Below are 14,352 nucleotides of genomic sequence, written 5' to 3'. Positions count from 1 at the left end.
AATGGAGCCATTTCAAGAGGCACACTGTTAATCAAGGGTAGTATAGCAGTTCATGGGACAAACAACTCTTACTGCTGACCTACAGACAAAGAAATTTTAAATAAGCTTCAGCAACTCTTGAACATTAGGACAAGAAGACTAGTGTTAGAGAAAATGTTGAATTATTATCTCATTTATATGAAAAACAGGTAAGTTTTCCTATCAAAGCACTAATATGTGCTTCCAAAATAATTGTCCATTTTATTGGAAAAATCGAAAAAAAAACCAATACAGAGTAAAGCATAAACATATATATATTGTGTGTATCTCTGTGTTGTACTGCTTGTCTATATACAAGTTGCTCTGCAATCAATCCCAGAACAACAAACATAGATATGGAGTACATTATAAGGGACAAGTAAAAATGAATGGAAAGAACATATTTTCAGTAGAACCATTCTATTCTCCAGTCTACCATTTGCCAACAATAAGACTTATCTCCCCACCAAGAATCTGCCCAAGGCTTTCTTTACATCTTTGTTCCTCAAACTATATATTAATGGGTTCAGCATAGGGATGACTATGGTATAGAACACAGAAGACACCTTCTCTTGCTCTAGAGAGGTACTTGAAGAAGGCTTAAGATACATAAAGGTGATAGACCCAAAGAAGATTCCCACAGCCATGAGGTGAGAGCTGCAGGTTCCAAAGGCTTTGGACCGGCCCTCTGATGACCTGATGTGAAGGATGCTGCAGAAGATGAAGATATAGGAGACAGCAACAGCTATGGTGGGCACCAAAGTGTTGATCCCTCCAATGACAAATATGAGAAGCTCGTTGAGATGTGTGTTAGAGCAGGAGAGGTTGAGAAGGGGAAGAACATCACAGAAGTAATGGCGTATGATGTGGGATTTGCAGAAGCTCAGCTTCATCAGAGCACTTGTGTGTGCAATGGCACACAAAAGGCCTAGGATGAAGGCAACCAGAACTAATAGTGAACAGAGTCTTGAGGACATGATCACATTATAAAGCAATAGTCTGCAGATGGCCACATAGCGATCATATGCCATAGCAGTCAGGAGGTAACCCTCAGCCACCACAAAGATCACAAACAAAAAGAACTGAGACACACACTCAGAATAGAGGATCAAGTTTTTCTTCCCAAGAAAGTTCACCAGCATTTTGGGTGTAATGACAGTGGAATAGCAGAGATCAACAAAGGATAAGCTGCTGAGGAAATAATACATGGGGGTGTGCAGCAGTGGGCTGACAGTGATGAGCAGGATCATGCCCAGGTTCCCCATGACTGTTACCACATAGATTCCCAGGAACAGGAGGAAAAGGGGCAGCAGGAGCTCTGGCTGCTGTGTTAATCCCACCAACACAAACACAGCTGCAGTAGAATGATTCCCCATTCTCATTCTGTAAAGATTTCTGTGAAAATAGAAAATAAGACTTTAGTATACTATGATACCACCATGAACTTGCCTGATCTCAAATGTAACTAAAAATTACATTATAGAATGCCTTACTTCTCTTCCCAATGAAACCGAAGCTTCAAAGAGAGATTAGAGATAATCAATGTATTGTTTTCATCTATGTTTCATGGACCTCTAATATATCTCCTTTCGTGTTCTAAGTCAATTGTGATTTTAGATCACAAAATGAACTTCTTCCTCACTGACATAGAAACATTTGCCTTTTGGACTTAGCATCAAAATAAAAATTTTGTTGTATGGAGAGAAGGAAGTGTTTGCTGACAGGTGAAGAGAGGAAATGCTGTGTGTGTTTGCTCATGCATTTAACATCACAACTCAAGGAGCTGAGACAGAGGATTGATGTTACTTTAGGAACAGTTTGGCTGCATAGGGTATAGCATTAACTTGGTTTATAGTGTTAAAGTCTTTCTGGAAATAAAAGCTAAGTGATCCAACAAACAAAAGTTCAATATATAAATCAAGCAAGAATAAAATGTAGACACAATTGTTGAAAATTTTAAAACTGGGTCTCTGGTTGGCTTCTTTATATATAGATATCTTCAAAATACCCACAAACAAGGAACGGATGATTCCTCAGCACCACTGCATTGAAAATAGATTTTATGCTCAGCTGTGCAAAAGGTAGGTATGTTCATGTACAAAAATAATTGAGTCACTCCAAGAGGGAAAATTACTCTAAACTGGAGTACCCAAGTAAAATCTCCTGGATCCCTAAAATGTTGGTGAAGCCTGAAAACACAGCTGTTTCCTTGTTTCACTCTGGTGAAACACAGCCTCCTGTGATATACCCCAAGGTTATCAAGGAGAGTTTCCTCCCACTCAACTGTTCTCAACAGTGTCAGCTGCTTAGTACCCTAGTCACAAGCAAAGAAGCCATCACTTATAACCCTTAAAACTAATAGACAATCATTATAAGACAGGAACATTTGCTGTTAAACATACTAGGAAGAATTCTATTACTACAAACTGATACCTTCTAGTAATTGATTTCCACCAAACTCTTGACCTTGGATATGAACATATAATATCATATGCTACATTTCTTCCCTCAAGAAATATTCAAAATCTAGTGCTTCCACGGTTTTTTAGCACAAAATGTTTTTGGACTGAGCCATATTGTATAACAGAGTGTATTGTTGGATTACAGTTAGAAAACACAGCTAGAGATAACAATCAACTCTCTTAAATCCCTCTTCTTTGCCTCCCTCTTTCCTCCTTCTTTCTTCCCACACATTCCAGGTGGTTCCCATGCACTTTATCTACTTTATGACCTTGAATTCCTTAAAACTCTTGAAGGTTTATGTATTTCTCATGTAGAAATGAAGATTTGGATAATTTAAGATTAGATTCAGGGTTTGAGCTCAGGTTCTAGAACAATCCTTTCACCAGTTTATACTAGAAATGATTGATATTTTCCTGAAATTAGTCATCTAAATCATTACAAAACTGAAATGCGAGAGACTGCCAATGTGAATTATTTCAGGCATCAAAAGACGGTTCAGATTTCTAAAGCTTCTTATAACGGGGAATTCTAGATGATATCCAAGAGAGGTATGATGTCCCCTTGCAGTGAGTGACCTGAGAATGGAGCTCATCTTAGACAGTTTAACACAGCAAGAGAACTATTGCAATGATGAATACTTTGTCCCAGAATTTTATCGAAGTTGGAGAAAATAGGATTGGGGAAAAGAGACATAGAGGTCCTTAAGGAAATTAAAAACTTCAGAGTCATGGAAACAGCAATGAAGTTTTCTGTACCACAGCTGGTTAAATTTGGACTCAGAATCATTCCTTCAGATTGTGAGACATAGTCATAATAATCTATAATAAACTAACAAATGATGACAGGAAAAGAGACAGGAAGACTTTATCTACTGGAGAGAATCCTGAAAAAATACTTCCAGGTAAAGCTGAGGTATTGCATGTGAGTGAATATGGTTTATATGCCAACTGTTCCTCTAACAGACTGTTGCCATAAATGAAACTGGGCACTTACCTAGTTCCTGCACATAAATCAAAGATTTTAGAAATTGCTTGGTTTCTTTTTCATGTAACAGATGATTATTCATCTAATAGAACAGACTCTCAGTATCCTGAAGATCGCCTCTATTTTGCCAGGACCCATTAGCATGAATGTACTGTGATGTGGAGCTTTTATGTGATGCTTCTGGGACTTCGTACTTATTAGGAATAGAAAACATTCACATGTACAAAAATCCCCTAAAGTCCCTAGCATTTAAGAACAGCTTGTAAGAATGACTTCTGGGGTTTCTGTTAACATCTGTCCCAAGAGTAATGATGGCTGGAAAGAAAGTCCTTATTACGTATTCACAAGTTTTCTATGATGATGCAAAATTAAGGCAGTTGTCAGTTGCTGTTTTCGGACTCAGATGTTATTGATTTTTTTAATAAGTAAAGAAATTTCTTTTGTTTGCTTTTGAGTAACTAAAAATAGAACAGAATCAACAAAAATACAGTTTACATTTTGAGAGCCCTTGAGAGATGGCACCCTAGGAGTCATTCCCACATGGTTGGCTTGGACACATGCAAGCTCTTCCCTAGGGTCAAGTCCAGACACTGTGCTTTTGAAGATTTTCCTTCAACATCACATTTAGAGAATTGTCACTCCACCATTAGACACAGATACCCTACACTTTCACACTTTCCTCCTCTCTTATATTTTTTGATAGTTTTGTTGTTGTTGTTTTTGAAGTAGAATCTTGCCGTGTAGCCCAAGGACTCAAATTTAGAATTCTATGGCTCAGTATCCAAGTGCTTGAATCACACAGAGTCTCAACTTCTTTGTTTTCTTTTTAAATTTCATTTGTTGAAAATATATTTTTCTCGTATAATATACCCTGTTATGATTTCATTTTCCCCTACTCCTCACAGCTTCTCCCCATTTTCCCATGATGGGACACACATAACAAATACTGAAATCAAACCATGGAGTTTCCTTGTGCATATGTTGGTTTCATTTCAAACAAAACCCCTTTATATTATAGGAGCAGATCTACATGGAGAATTGGCTGTCCTTCAAGAGTTTACCTCCTTTCGCATGTCTGCTTCCTTTTACTTAGCAAAGTATGTAAGAAAATGAAGTGTTTTCTGAGTAACAACTTAATTTTAATCTTTGGTAAATCAAGTTCACCAGGACCACAGTCCAACCCAGTAAAAACTAAGGTCTCCAATTACACAATTCATGTTTTTTTCTCCTTGCACATTACATGTGTTTCCATATGCTTCACTTATATTATGACATTAAATTCTTAAAAAAAAAAAAGAGCTATGCATTTGTTATGTAAAAATCCAGAATCGAATTATTTGAGTGTATTTGAGATTTGAGTCCTGGGTATATGTCTCCAGAACAATTATTTCACAAAATTATATAAGTCATGGCTGATATTTTACTGACATTTGTCTTCTAAATCATGACAAACCTGAGAGGATGAGTGATTGCCAATGTGAGTCATTTCAGCTGTCAAAGGATACCCCAGATTTGTAAAGTTTCCCATAATGAGAAATTATAGAGGATGGACAAGAGTCCCTTATAGTCAACTACCTGAGAATGGAGCTCATCCTAGACAACTTAACACATCTAAAGAATAATTGCAGCAATGAACACTCTGTCCCAGAATTTTATCTAATTTGGCGAAAATCTGTTTGGGGGAAAACAGAAAAGGGAAAATAGATGTTTCTGGCTTTAAAGAGGCTTATCAAAAGTGATATTAAATATTTTTGGAAAAGGTTAAAGATCATTCCAAAGCATCTCCCAAAGGAAAGAATGCCTTTTGTGAACAACTTTGAGGTACATGTTCTATACTACAGTCTCAAGATTCTGTGAAGACAAAGAACAAAAGAAACAAACAGATGCTCGGGATTTCAAATGAGCCTTTCCATGTTATTCAACAGTCAGAGTGAACATGTGTGTATTGAAATCACTGAATAATCCAGATGGAAATAAAGCTGTCGAATTTTATAACCCCGGTATTCCCCATATCTTTAGGAAAACAAAATGGCAAATTAGATTAAGAAGCTAAGATTGTGGATAGATTCAGATTCAGTAGAGGCTTAACTTTAAAGAGTAACTTCATTACTGACTCTTTGGACAAGTCATTGAATAAGTTTTAATGTGAAGTAAGAATGAGAATACAACTTTCTAAGAATCCCTAAGAACAATCAATGCCAGCAATGTAATTACTCAGCATATAAAACAGTAATCAATATTTTCAATATTTCAGTAAAACTTGAACATGGTCATACAATGGGGAGAGGTGAAAATACACCAACTTGAAATGGGGACTATAGATTTGTGTATTTCTTCTTCATCCTAAAGTCTTATCTAAATGAGAATGATGAAAATATATTAACATTTTAGACTATTTGGATTTTAAACATTACATAATTTTGGAAGTTCAGAGTAAGATGAGAAGTACCAAGGAGTAATCTGGAGGCCTGAGGAATATTGTCACGTTGGACAACCTTTATTTCACAAGGTGTACTCTGACTAGAGCTTTGGATACCTGGAGGAAACAAAGAAGGACTGTTTGGAGTGGATGAATTAATGGTCTCTCTCTTCATGGTCTGAGATGACGGCTTCACCATTAAGGAGGCAGAAATTTATGTTTAGCAAGGGATGATGTATTTAAGGTTGACTTTACCCTTGCTTGTTTTCTCTGGGAGGTATCTGTAGGTTAATGAGCATGATACAGAGGCACTAGTCAACACATTCTACAGAGGTGCTTAAGGAATCAAAAGCTTCAGAGTCATGGAAACTCCAGTGAGGTTCTCTGTATCACAGCTGGTTAAATTTGGACTCAGAATCATTTCTTCAGATTGTGTGACATAGTTATAAAATAGTAACAATAAATGATGACAGGAAAAGAGACAGGGAGATGTTATCTACTGGAGAGGACACTGAAACAAATACTTCTAGGTAAAGCTGAGATATTGCATGTCAGGGAATATGGTTTGTATGCCAACTGTTCCTCTAACAGACTGTTGTCATGAATGAAATTGGGCACTTACCTAGGAACTTCACAGAATGTAGTTATTAGAATTTGCTTCGTTTTTTCATGTAACAGATAATTATGTAACAAATGCCTCCTGCTTTCATACACACATTAGTGTCAAGGGCTGAAATTATATTTTTTGGTTCAAGTGAATTATTCATATTCATCTAATAGAGCAAACTATTGATGAACCAAAACACCCACATTTCAAGCAAGTCCCTCACCCTAGATTGAAATAGGCCTGAGTTTCAAAATTCTTAGAGCTGCTAACATAGGTTCCAGGAACTCAAAAGTACAAAGTCAGGATGTTTGAAGGACTTTCTGGTAGCAACTGATTAACCACAGAATGCCCCAATGCTGGAGATAGTCTATAAAGTTTGACAAACAACCAGTCAAAATTATAAAGTAAGATAACACAAAAATTTTGGAAAGCCTCTAAAACTTGAGCCAATCAGAATTGTACTTATACTAGCTCCCGTAACTGATGTCACCTTGTGATTTTTGCCTTTAAAACTGAGCTTGCCGAGGGGTGGGCCCCTTCTCTAGCCTCTACTACAGTATTGTGCTCCATGAGGTCCCTGCTGTGCTGCTTGAACTGCACCAATAAACCTTGCTTTTTCATTTCAGTGAGTTCTTGTCTTTGGTGGGTTTCTTTGAGGGTCTTGTGCCCAGGGCACAATACTATCAGTCTCCTGATGCAGATACTCTCTAGCTTCCCAGAACCCATTAGCATGAGTGTGGTATGATGTGGAGCCTTTATGTGATGCTTCTGAGATTTTGTACTTATTTGGAGTAGAAAATACTCACATGTACACAAATCCCCTAATGTTTCCAGCATTAAAAACAGCCTGTAAGAATGACTTCTGGCTATTGTAAAGGGCGATATTTCTCTGATTTCTTTCTTAGCCTGTTTGTCATTTGTATATAGGAGGGCTACTGATTTTTTTAGTTAATCTTGTATCCTGATACATTACTGAAGGTGTTTGTAAGCTGTATGAGTTCCTTGATCAAAGTTTTGGGGTCACTTATGCATACTATCATGTCATCTGCAAATAGTGAAAGCTTGACTTCTTCCTTTCCAACTTGTATGCCCTTGATCTCCTTATGTTGTCTTATTGCTCTAGCTAAGAACTTCAAGTTCTATATTGAATAAACATGAGGAGAGTGGACAGCCTTGTCTTGTTCCTGATTTTGGTGAAATAGCTTTGAGTGTCTCTCCATTTAATTTGATTTTGGCTGCTGGTTTGCTGCAAATTGCCTTTATTGTGTTTAGGTATGTTCCCTGTATTCCTGATCTCTCCAAGACTTTTAGGGTGGAAGGGTGTTGGGTTTTGTTGAAGGCCATTTCAGCATCTAATAAGATGATTATGTGTTTTTTTTTTCTTCCAGTTTGTTTATATGGTGGCTTACATTGGCAGATTTTCGTATGTTGAACCATCCTTGCATCTGTGGGATAAAGACTACTTGATCATGGTGGATAATGTTTTTGATGTGTTCTGAGTAAGGTGACCCTGACTCAGAAGGACAAACACTGTCTGTACCCACTCATAAGTGGATACTAGATATAAAGCAAAGGATAATCAGGCAACAACCCACAACTTCAGAGAAGCTAACTAACAGGGAAGACCCAAAGAGAGACTCACGGACCATGCTGGGAAGGGAAAATAGATGAGATCTCCATGAATAAACTGGGTATGAGGGGTAGGAAATGGAGGGTAGGGGATAGGGGATGAGAGCATGAGGGAATGGGGTGGTTGAACTGGAACAGAGAGGGAGGGGGAATGCAATGAAAGATACCATGATAGAGAGAGACATCATGAAGATAGAGAAAAACTCAGTGCTAAGTGAAGTTTCCAGGAATCCCCAAGGGTGACCCGGTAGCACGAATTGTTAGAAGGTCTTAATAAAAACAAACCTGAAGCCAGGTATTGGGGTGAATGCTGGAAGATCAGAGAAACAGAACAAGCCACAGCCACCTCACCTTGCCAGTTCCTCAGCTGATCCTGTTTCCTCAGACTAGAAGTCTTTGAGTTCTTATCCAAATGGATCTCAGCTGAATTGCTGCTCAAAAAACCTAAAAGCTTAACCAGACTCTAGTTCCTGGTTTTTACACCTTATATACCTTTCTGCTTCTCACCAACACTTCCTAGTATTAAAGGTATATGTCACCATGCCTGGCTATTTCCAGTGTGGCTTTGAACTCACAGAGATCCAGATGGATCTCTGCTTCCAGAATGCTAGAGTTAAAGGTGTGTGTGTGCCACCATTTTCTGGCCTCTATGTCTATCTAGTGGCTGTTCTGTTCTCTGACCCCAGATAAGTTTATTAAGGTGCACAATATATTGGGGAACACAATATCACTACATGACTCCAGCTTGGGCTACTAGCAATAGTGGAGAAGATGCCTGAACTGAACTGTCTTGCCCCAGCAATCAGACCAGTGAATACCCTAACTGTCATCACAGAACATTTCTCCAATGACTGATGCAAGCCGATGCAGAGAACCATAGCCAGTCACTAGACAGAGCTCCAGTAGCCCAGTCAAAGAGAGAAGAGGGATTCTATGAACAAGTGCATCAGGACCATGATGGGGAAACATGCAGGGATGAACAAACCAAACTAGAGGGAACTCAGGAAAGTGAGATCAATGGCTGCGGAACCTACATGGGACTGGACTAGGCCCTTTGCATGGGGAGACAGTTGTGTAGCTTGATCTGCTTGGGAGGCCCCCTGGCCATAGGATCAGAATCCATTCTTGGTGCATGAGCAGGCTTTGTGGAGCTGACTACCTATGATGGGACACTTCCTGCAGACTTGAGGCAGGGGGAAGGGCTTGGATTTGCATCTACTGAATGTGCCTCCACATGGGAGGCCTTGCCTTCTTGTGGGAGGGATTGGGGGATGGGGAAGAAGGAAGAGGGGAATCTTTAGTGTGTAAAATGAATGAAAAAATTTTCTTAATAAAAACAAAAACAGAGAAGGCCAGTTTTCAAAAAAAAAAAGAACGACGTCTGTGACTCAAGTTGGCATCTGTCCCAGGAGTAATCATGGTTGGAAAGAAGATCATATTATGTAGGAATAATGCACAAGTTATCTAGGGAGATGCAAAATTAAGTCAGATGTCAATTGCTGGTTCTTGACTAAGATTTTATTTTATTTTTTATACATGAAGGAATTTCTTTTTGTTGGCTTTGAATAACATAAGCAAAACAAAAGAAAACTGTTGACAGTTTATTTGACCAACCTTGAGAGAGGAGCTTCGTTCATAAGAAGGAAGTAAACAAGGTCTTAGGCACTCAAGGGATCATTACAGTATAATTGAGGCAGAAACACACAGGTTCTCCCACAGTTTCAAGAGCAGATACCCTGAGATTTCGAAGATTTTTCCTTCAACAATATTCTGCTATTCTACAGAAAATTCTTGTTACCTCATTCTCTCATTTGTAGCTTGTTGTGGTTGTTGTTGAGGAAGAATCTTGTTGTGTAGCCTGAGGACTCAGCTTTAAAATTATCTTTCCTCAGCATCCAAGTGCTGGGATCACACACGGGCCTGATTGCTTTTGTTCTTTTTGTTAATTTCACTTACTGAAAAAATATTTTTTCCATATAATAGATTCTGTAGCGTTTCCCTTCCCTCTATTCCTAACACTTCCTTCTCATCTCCCCTCCCATCTGAATTCATCCCCTTGCTGTCTATCATTAGAAAACAGACAGGCTTCTAAGGGATGACAATAACAGAAAATAAGATTTAGAAAGTCAAATAAGACAAATTAAATAGAAGGAAAAGAGCCCAAGAAAGTGATCAGGAAACAGAGAAGAGATGCAGAGACCCACTCATTTACATACTCAGGAATCTCAGAAAAACACTAAACTGGAAGCCATAGTATATATGCAAAGGACCTGTATATGTGCATGATATAAATTAAAAACTAAGTTTAAAATCCCTGACACTTTACAAGACAAGATGCCCAAAGATATAATTGAGTTCATTTTCTGTTGACATCTACTGCTGGGAAAGAGGCCAGTCTTTAAGAGTAGTTTGTTTCCCAGTGAGACTCCCTTACCAAAACCAAAGTTTCATTTTTAAATGGTTATCAACTGGAGACAGCTTCTAGGTTAGGGATGGGGCATGTGTCCATTTCTCCTTTTAGCTCTAGGATACCATCTGTTTCAGACTCTAACAGGCCTTGTGCATGCTGCCTCATTCTCCATGAGTTCATTTGTGAGGCCTCCTTACCTAAGAGTTCTCCATCCTCTCTGGCTTGTCTAATGCTTTCTTAATACAGTGTTTTATTCAGTGTGAATAGACATTTATAGATAAAGTTTTTTCTTAGGGACCTTGGAGAAATCTTCAGCCTTAAGGATCTTTTGTTTTTAAGAAACCTGATTAAATTTAACCACAGTAACCATGTCCTTTTTCATTTGAAACACAATATGATGAGGGTGGAAAACTGCAACAAGAGGACTCAAGGAACATAGGAAGAATGAGAAACAACAGATGACAGATAATCTGCAGAAAACATTTTCAGTTTTTCTCAATACAAAAGGTGTAGGTGTAGAATATGCTTTCATATTGAAGATAGCAAACAAACTCCTCCCATGTACCTGCCCCTGGAGATTCATCCCAGAGTCCAAAAGAGATGATACAAATGGCTGGGATTCTAATGTGAGGGATATCAATTGAATCTATACATGATGTGCTCTTTTAGTCTGTTCACTCTATGGTTCTGTGCAAGATAATTCTCAGCCTCAGCCTTTCTCTTGCCTGACTTCTCACATTTCTAACCAGAGACTCCTTGCAATCCTGAGAAAAGCTTGAAAACCCCCAAGGCCATAGCGTACTCCTAGAAGCAACAGTAAGAAGCAGAGCCATTGCAATGGTGATGAAAGGATCCATGTCTCAGGACCAGAGGGAGGAGGCTCAGTGCCGAGTTATACAAACTCTGAGAAACATTTTCTCAGCAGACTTGGCAAGTGAAGCATTGGCAGGCTTTTCTTGGGGTGTTTTGTGCTAGTAGCCTTGGTAGACACCTGCAACTCTGACCCTGTGCATAACTGTGGAATTTTAAACTAATGATTGATATACAAAGGCCTTTAGTCTAGTTTGAACTTGCTCTGAGGTAAAATTGAACTAAATGAACTGCAGTTTGTGTTAGACTGAAGAGAGATTATTATTTTCTGTGTTCGTCTGAGCAAAAGGAACAATGCAGGCTTTAAGTGTCTGTGGTCTCATGGGAAAATGAATCTGGCTATGAAACCTATCCTAGTGTATTTTCTATATATCAAAATTATACAGTTAAATGAAAAACCATCTTCCAGACCACACACAGATACATGTACCCATAAGATTGAGATGTAATCATAAGAGTACATATATATATGTGTATATATATATATATATATATATATATATATACACATATATATACACATATTCATATATTATGAAAATGCATGGTAATAGGAAGATTCATAGCTGTTATTGCATAAGCAGTTTACAAAAAATAGCCAATTCATTAAAAAAGTAGTAATTCCAAAACACCTTATATCATGGTTGCCTCCACCAGAACCCTTGGTTCTGATAGGCTGACCTTCTGAACACTACTTGTCACCTGCTATATACTCCCATGGCCTTTTGCTAAAAGCAGTTCTCAATAAGCAGTTCTTAATAGACATTAAGGCTTTTTTTATACATTTCCCATTTCTATGCCATCATGTAGTATATTCAGTCATATTTCTCCCATTACTGCAACACATTTTCTCTACACACAGCTTATATTATGATATGCAATGTGATGAAAATCACTCTTCATAAGGAAGTATTGACAAAATGGCCTTAAACTCTGTAATGAAATTTTACAGTTGTTGCAAAGATTTCCTTATATGCGGTGGCTTAAATTTACAGGAACTTCTTAAGCAACAAATCTAGAGACATATTTAAAAATAAATTTAATAGGTCCAAACTGGTGTTTGGACTGCACTTCACTCTTCCTACTTAACAAGAGAAGAGATATAAAAGGCCGGGCAGTTGTGGCTCACGCCTTTAATTACAGCACTCAGGAGACAGAGCCAGGCAGATCTCTGTGAGTTCAAGGTCAGCCTGGTCTACCAAGTGAGTTCTAGGAAAGAAGCAAAGCTGCACAGAGAAACCCTGTCTGGAAAAAACGAAAGAGAGGGAGAGAGGGAGAGGGTGAGAGGGAGAGAGAGAGAGAGGGAGAGAGAGAGAGAGAGAGAGAGAGAGAGAGAGAGAGAGAGAGAGAGAGAGAGAGATACAGATACAAATAGCTCTGAGCTGGGATGTCTTGCTGTGTGTTTGCATCACTGCAGCCTCTATCTGGTGGCAATAAAGGGACAAGCATGTATATGAGTGATTTCATGTACACAACACTCAGGAAGACATTTCTTCACACATAGCAAAGATATTTTACTTTACAGCCAGTGAGAGTAGTATTATAATCAAAATATTATAATGTGTTCCAACCTTTCCTCTTCCATCAATTTCTATTCCATTTCAACATTTACAAGGATTCACTATCCATCAGTAAATTATATTACTTGATAATGCACAAACATGCCTCAGATATTCTCAAACATAAAATAATCATTTCTCAAACAATAAGGACTTTTCTCTGGAGGAAAGAAAAAATACATAGAAATGATGAGAACTTCTCATTTTCATTATTTTTTCATCTCCCAATTTTAGGATGACTGCCTTCCCCCAACCACCTTTTTCAATGCATTCTTTACATCCTTGTTTCTCAGACTGTATATTAGGGGATTCAGCATTGGGATCACTGTGGTATAGAACACAGAGGACACTTTCTCCTCTTCCATATTATTACTGGAAGGTGGCTTGAAATACATGAATGTTATAGACCCAAAGAAGATTCCCACAGCCATAATATGGGAGCTACAGGTACCAAAGGCTTTGGAACGTCCTTCAGTGGAGCTGATGCGAAGAATACTATTTAGGATGAAAGCATAAGAGATGATGACAGCCAGTGTAGGAGCTAGGGTATTAATTCCACCAATAATAAATAGCAGTATCTCATTGATATGGGTACTGGAACAAGACAGAGACAACAAGGGCAGAATGTCACAAAAATAATGGCTGACAAGATGAGACCCACAAAAGGACAACATTGTCATGCGTGTGGTATGGACAGTAGCCCCAAAGAAACCCAGTGAGTACACCACAGCCATCATTATGGAACAGACCCTTTGGGACATGACAGTGTTGTAAAGCAGTGGGCTGCAGATGGCAACATAGCGGTCATAGGCCATGGCTGTCAGGAGGTAGCCTTCTGCAATGACAAAAATGAGGAAGAAATAAAGCTGAGTCATGCACTCCAAAAAGGATATGACGTTCTTCTCAGATACAAAGTTCACCAACATCTTTGGTGTAATGACAGAGGAGTAGCAGAGGTCAATGAAGGATAAATGACTAAGAAAATAATACATTGGAGAGTGAAGTTGAGAACTGATGGTGATTAGAATGATCATGCCCAAGTTTCCCACCACTGTGATAATATATATTACAAGAAAGAGTAGGAACAGTGGGACCTGAAGCTCTGGGCGTTTTGTTAACCCTTCAAGGATGAAGTCATTCACTGAAGAATCGTTCATTGTAGCCAGTACTTATAAAATATTATCTATAAGGAGAATGGAGAGAAAAGGTTGATGGTCACTATTGATTGCTGATTCTTATTGATGGATTGCATCTCTGATAACCTCATTTCCCCAATACCTTTGTGTACTTCATAAACAGTTTTAAAAATTACTTCTTTTACTTTGTGAAATTAAAATATAATGACAGAGTTTTCCTTTCCCTTAACTATGTAAGTACTTCAGATAACAATAAG

The 14,352-nt window shown here is 38.3% G+C and overlaps 2 protein-coding genes across 3 annotated transcripts; both read right to left on the bottom strand.

The window, feature by feature from the left end:
* Positions 1–473: 473 nt before the first annotated feature.
* On the bottom strand, positions 474–1,403 carry LOC118587775 (olfactory receptor 8D1-like). Its single transcript, XM_036193848.1, has one exon. The coding sequence runs from the start codon at positions 1,398–1,400 to the stop codon at positions 474–476; it is 927 nt and encodes a 308-aa protein (XP_036049741.1). The 5' UTR covers positions 1,401–1,403.
* Positions 1,404–7,527: 6,124 nt separating this feature from the next.
* LOC118587724 (olfactory receptor 8D2-like) lies at positions 7,528–14,128 on the bottom strand. Of its 2 annotated transcripts, XM_036193764.1 has the most exons (2): positions 13,214–14,128; positions 7,528–7,572 (listed from the first exon to the last, which is right to left on the bottom strand). In XM_036193764.1, the coding sequence occupies exons 1-2, from the start codon at positions 14,114–14,116 to the stop codon at positions 7,528–7,530; spliced, it is 948 nt and encodes a 315-aa protein (XP_036049657.1). In that variant the 5' UTR covers positions 14,117–14,128. The 2 variants fall into 2 exon arrangements, with proteins under 2 accessions (XP_036049657.1, XP_036049658.1); XM_036193765.1 differs by lacking the exon at positions 7,528–7,572 and having other exon boundaries at positions 13,190–14,128.
* Positions 14,129–14,352: the final 224 nt, after the last annotated feature.

This window comes from Onychomys torridus, chromosome 7, assembly GCF_903995425.1.
Source record: "Onychomys torridus chromosome 7, mOncTor1.1, whole genome shotgun sequence".
NCBI classification, from domain to species: domain Eukaryota; kingdom Metazoa; phylum Chordata; class Mammalia; order Rodentia; family Cricetidae; genus Onychomys; species Onychomys torridus.
Note: the sequence above shows the minus strand (reverse complement) of the source record. Positions and strands in the feature narration are given on the sequence as shown.